The sequence below is a fragment of the Vanessa cardui genome, chromosome 15, assembly GCF_905220365.1.
Source record: "Vanessa cardui chromosome 15, ilVanCard2.1, whole genome shotgun sequence".
NCBI lineage: Eukaryota > Metazoa > Arthropoda > Insecta > Lepidoptera > Nymphalidae > Vanessa > Vanessa cardui.
Genome location: NC_061137.1, coordinates 295,425 through 301,464, shown reverse-complemented (window position 1 = coordinate 301,464; position 6,040 = coordinate 295,425). Strand labels below are relative to the sequence as shown.

The 6,040-nt window shown below is 31.7% G+C and overlaps 1 protein-coding gene across 1 annotated transcript; it reads right to left on the bottom strand.

The window, feature by feature from the left end:
• Positions 1-300: 300 nt before the first annotated feature.
• On the bottom strand, positions 301-5,360 carry LOC124535724. Its single transcript, XM_047112037.1, has 3 exons — positions 5,125-5,360; positions 2,035-2,187; positions 301-794 (listed from the first exon to the last, which is right to left on the bottom strand). Exons 1-3 carry the CDS (start codon positions 5,200-5,202, stop codon positions 570-572), a joined length of 456 nt encoding a protein of 151 aa, XP_046967993.1. The 5' UTR covers positions 5,203-5,360; the 3' UTR covers positions 301-569.
• Between the last annotated feature and the right edge of the window lie 680 nt (positions 5,361-6,040).

Here is a 6,040-nt window from a genome sequence, read left to right as displayed (position 1 = left end):
TAATAAACGACTACGACGCACAGAATAAATAAATATGACAATAATTTACCTAATCATTTTTTTACATTAACAGCCTGTAAATTTCCCAGTGCTGGACTAAGCCCTCCTCTCCCTTTGAGGAGAAGGTTTGGAACATATTCGACCACGTTGTTCTAATACGGGTTGGTAAAATACACACGTGTCAGAATTTCGATGAAATTAGACACATGCAGATTTCCTAACGATGTTTTCCTTCACCGCCGAGCACGACGCGAATTATAAACACAAATTAAGCACATGAATATTCATTGGTGCTTGCTTGGTAATGCACGCGTTCTAACTTCTGGGCCATCTCGGCTCAATTTACCTAATCGCTAAGTATCTAATAATACGAAGATTATTTCAGTGAAAGTCTATGCAGATTCTTTAAGCCCAATTTTATCGCGTAAATAAATGTTTAGAATATAAATTATAATATGATTACATAAAATAGTATGAAGTAATATATGAGAATAATTTATGTAATTTAGAATTTTAGGAATGTATTTACATGCATTACAAGAAACGTTCACTTTATTTCGTAAACCAGTTTATAAGCTGTTTTTAAACGGCGTTCTGTTAAGACAAATGTTCCGAGTCAACTCACGTGCATAGACACAGTATACAGAGGACATTGTGCTGACTTCGCTTGTCGTCTCCTGGTCTCGTGTGTAGTTCAGAACTATCAGTATCGTTCCGAAGATTGATAGAGCGAGCAGTGATATGCAGAAGACCCAGCTCGTTATCAACCACGGCAGGATTAACCGCGGCTTTTTCTGAAATATAAAATAGAGTCAAAACTCGCTAATCCTGCGCTTTTGCTCGAGCTAAATTTATTAAACGACATGTAGCACCCAAACGTCAAGCCCCTTTTACCTACTCGAGAGGTAAATAAAAATATCCTAGCTTATGTCCTTTACCAGGACTCATAATGTCTCCACCCCCAATTTCGGGTGTGCACTTATTTCATTTATCAGATATCCCTATATATGTATGTATCTCTGATATATAACTATCAGACTGATATAAGGGATGACCAAATTAAGTAAAATATTGATTGAATAATATGAAAAAAACATCGTTTTTGGTTAAGATATTTATACAAAAACAAGCTTCACATATAAATAGCAATTTCTAAATGGGTTGCACTTAATTAAATCTAGTACTAAAGACATATGTATATGAGTGTCGATATACTCATAGATAAAAAAAAAACACGAATGCTTTCCACATATAGACTTTCCACATACACTATCGGAGTTTATTTACTTTGCCGATCATAATATCTACTCTACTTTTCATGAGTCTTTTAACTTCCATGTCTATGTTCCATGACCAAATAACAAACTCGCCGGCTTATCAGCTAATAACGCGAACAGCTTGTACGCGTCGTTACTTTCTGATGTTATCACTCAACGGCTTATAACAATACAGCTACAATTAAACCGGTCAGCTAATTAGAATTGATTTTGAGTAATGTATTCATTGAAAACTTTAATAGGAACTTGGACCCCTCTGTCGATAGACGATCCATAACATCAGTGGTCATATAATTTTTTATTTATTTGTGTGTAATTTTACCGATCCTTAAATTTAAAACGTTTGTTAAATGAATCAAATTGAAATAAACAAAATATTTTGAAGCAGGATAAATTTATATAATTTAATTATATGTAATTGACATAACTTTATATTTCAATTTTTGGAAGAGAGTAATTACTGAGCTTCTTGCTGGTTTCTGAATGTTAGGTACATTCAGAAATTCAATCGAGAGGCGATTGAATTTAGGTACATTCAGAATCAATGGTTGCTTTTTGAGGATTTAAAATAGCTTCTAAAGGCCTACTCGAACAAAGTATATTCTGATTTCAAAGTATTATCTGTTACTTATATACCCTACTTCACTCGGGACTAACGTGGTTGGCAAAGTCACGCTTTTAACTTGTAGTAAAACACTTTTGAAGTCCATGGTTAATTAATTATTGAAAAATAATGGTTACAAATTAGATAACTTACCCCAAAAACTCCATAAATTAAAAGGCTTCCAATAATTATTTCAAACATGGCAACATTTGCCACGATTGCATACACAATCTTTCTTGTTTCAGCCACGTAGGAGGGCAGCATGGCCGCTGTGCCGTACAACATCGCGATGACTACTGAAAATACCTAGAATAAAATATCCCTTATTATTAAATGATTTAATTTATAATTATCCTACAAGTCCGCTGGTTTATGCAACGGTAAGATAATTAAATAAGATTTAAAATACGGAGAGGGAAAACTACATAGAAATGACAAGACGCAACAAAATCTGTATAGAATTCACCCCACATTCTATAATTACAACTTTTGAGTTTATACAGTACTACATATAATAATAATATCATGGAGTTAGGTTCATGCTGATGGGTTAATACCTCTTGTTCCTTTGGGGAAGAGGTTTATTGGAGATGATTATCTAACAATGCAAAACTCAAAATGTTTTCCTTCAGCAATAAATTATAAACTCAAATTAAGCACATTAAAATTAATCGGTGCTTGCCTGGGTTTGAACACGAAATTTTCCATCACGTTTCTCGTGTTTCAGGAAGTCGGCGTTAGTTTCCCTTTTTAACCCCCGACGCAAAAAGAGGGGTGTTATAAGTTTGACGTGTCTGTCTGTCTGTCTGTCTGTCTGTCTGTGGCATCATAGCTCCCGAACGAATGAACCGATTTCAATTTAGTTTTTTTTGTATTATAGGTGTTTTACAGGCGAGTGTTCTTAGATATGTTTGATGAAAATCAGTTTAGCCGTTTAAAAGTTATGGGGGGTTAAAGTGGGGAAGAAAAACCGAATGTCTGCAAATATGCTCAAGTGGGGTATCAAATGAAAAGTTATCACTTGTACATCACAAAAAATAACAACTTTTATAAGTTTAACTTGTCTGTCTGCCTGTGTGTGTGCGTCTGCGGCATCATAGTTCATTTTTTTAAATCTTTTGATTATTATATTTTATTCAATTTTACCTATCCGTCATACACGCGTTACCGAAGTATGTTAAGTATGACGATAATTCACGGTAACGATATGACTTCCACGAATTGGTTAATTTAATATCAAATGATTCACACAAATTACACAAATATCAAACAAATAATTTTAAATATCATGGTGATATTTAAGGTATATATAAATATACTATCGCTTAATATATATTGATATTCGACACTATGAAAGTACACGACTTAAACAAAATAATTATTTTTTTCCCTTATAGAAAGTTATTATCTATCCATAAAAAGTGTCTTAAATAGTCTGCTATTTGTAATGTTATCTATTTTATGTTTCTAGTGTTTGTAATTACACTGCTGCAGCTATGCACTTCATCATAATTAATTAATTCTAATAACTGATTGCGTTATGTTATCCTTTAATTAATTTATACTAGGACTCAAATCTAATAGTAATGTGGGTAAAAGATTAGCCAACTAAATTATGTAATTGTTTTTATTGGATTACATTCGTATGTCACTAATTCTCTTAGAAGGTGGTAGAGATATCCCAGATATCTATTGAGATTTTCTTGAACGAAGAAACATTAAGTACTTTGGAAAAGACGAAATATGCGGATTTATATGTTAAGTACTAGTGATGCCTGTCACTCACTACCAAGACGATAAACTGGTTGCCCGTCTAGACATCGAACGGGTAAAATTGATTAAAATTTATTTACCATTAATTTTAGTCCGCCTATAAAGTTGGTATCTAATAATACTCTTTCAGCGAATATTTACGTTATAAACTAAATCTACAAAAAGTTCGTATTTTAAACTACGTAGGTTTGACTATGGCAACCCACAGCCTGGCAGATTAATCTGTTGAGTTTAAACTTACAAACAAATGTAATATAATACGTGCAGATAGGTTCGAAGGCCCAAAAAATGTGCATTATAAATACAAATTCAACGATTTAAGTGACTAATAAGCTAATTAAAATAACACTGATATAATACGATAATATTAATCGATGCTATTAATTGTGCATCGATATACTCGAATACTTGATTAAAATCATTCAATGTATAATTGTATATTCTATGTATATTCAATGTATTCTTTTATAAGCGAATTCAAATGTATGCAAGCATTCCAGCTATGTTATGTTTTGCTATGTTTTATGTTTATGTTCCTTGTAACTGAAAAAACTAAATTTATTTCACTGAAAATCCTATATTCCCATACCATTACACTTATATCCACCTGCCTTATCCCTATATCTTTAAATAAATGTTAGGTTAATGGCAATTTCTTTAGGATCGGTGGCTTAATCGTTATGAAATTGATAACACGCAGAAAGAACTACTTTCGTGTTAAGTAGGTGAATATGACTTATTGTTTAGTCCTCACATTATTACACAACGTTATAAAATACAAAAAAATATCTACAAGCGATAATGTTTTATGTTTAATTTAATTGTGGAATCTTAAGCTTCAATTTAATAATAATAAAAAAATTGCAACGTAGAAGTATATATTTTTTTATATTGCTTTTAAAAATTCTAAAGTAACTCAGCGGACAAAAGGTGACATGTCTTAAAATGGTCCCACTGTTGGGTTTAAGACTTATCCGAATCTCATTCGACACGTGCAGATTTTCGGATGCTTCCTCCACGCTGAGCCTGAGATTGGTTATTAATAATAGATTAAGCACATGTATATTCAAAGGTTTACTTACCTTATACTAAAAATAACCATACAACAACAACAACAGCCTGTAAATTTCCAACTGCTGGGCTAAGAGGAAACCCTTTGAGGAAAAGATTTGGAGCATGTTCCATCACGCTGTTCCAATGTAGGTTGGTGGATTCACATGTGGAAGAATTTCGTTGCAATTACACACATGCAGGTTTCCTCACGATATTTTCCTTCACCGCTGAGTACGAGATTAATTAAAAACACAAATTAAGCACGTGTATATTCATTTCTTGCCTGGGCTTGAACTCGTAATTATCAGTTAAGATGTAAGCATTCTAACAACCACTGGGCAATCTCGGCTCTTAATAACCCTTCATAGTTTATTAAATATTATACTTATTTTATAATATATCTAGAAGTGTACTTACTAAATTAATAATTGAGATAATCTTCGCACCAACATCTAACTTGACACAACAGCAGCATCTTGTTAATAGAATACACATGTTTAAATTAATAATAATATAAATAATTAATTAATTAATTATAAGAATTGCTAATAAAAAAATAAAATTATTAATTACGTTTCGACTTTTTTTAATAATGTAACATTTAATCAAACAATTAATGTGTGTTGACAGTAATTGTTTGATTGTTACTAATATCATTTCAGTAATTGCTTTTGTTATCAGGTTTAAGACACGATAATCAATATCTACTAGATGATAAAATACCTTCTACAAGGAATACTCAGGTATTGGTTTAATGATTTATAACATTCATTTGTGCCAGTAGTATGACAATAGTCATGAGTTATATAACGATCAGATTATATCGTTAACTACAGGTTTCGTAGCAATTTCTAATTATAATATTATAAATAAAAAAATATATATCTCACATGTTTTCAAAAGAAGTAGTTTTTTAGTATAAGCCTTATATTATCTTTTAACGGCATAATGTATTAATACCTTGTTGTGCAATACATTAAAAAGGTTTGAGTTTACCTACTTTTTGGTGCGAAGTTTAGGGTTCGGCTTTGGGAGCCACAGTTAATATTAATTTAAAGTAATTAACATTACTGTTGGTTGTTATTTTTTATTACTAATTGAGATAGTTATGATTATCCTTTTCAAAAGGTCATTTTATATTTATGCTAATTTCATAATTATTTTCTTGAATGCACTCCAAGAGCTAAATTAAAATATTCAACATAAAAACATTACTATAATATATGTACTGGATGAAGACATTGAAACGAGCCGTTGAAACTAATCGAAAACCTGACTATTTCTTATAGGGCTAGTATCCATGGGTGGATGAAGCATTTACCATCTCGTGATC

Coding starts and splice junctions, on each gene's coding strand:
- LOC124535724 (XM_047112037.1), bottom strand. CDS start 5,202: ATGTGTATTCTATTAACAAGATGCTGCTGTTGTGTCAAGTTAGATGTT. Junction 2,188..5,124: donor TTATCTCAATTATTAATTTA/GTAAGTACACTT, acceptor ATTTTATTCTAG/GTATTTTCAGTAGTCATCGC. Junction 795..2,034: donor TAATTTATGGAGTTTTTGGG/GTAAGTTATCTA, acceptor TTTATATTTCAG/AAAAAGCCGCGGTTAATCCT.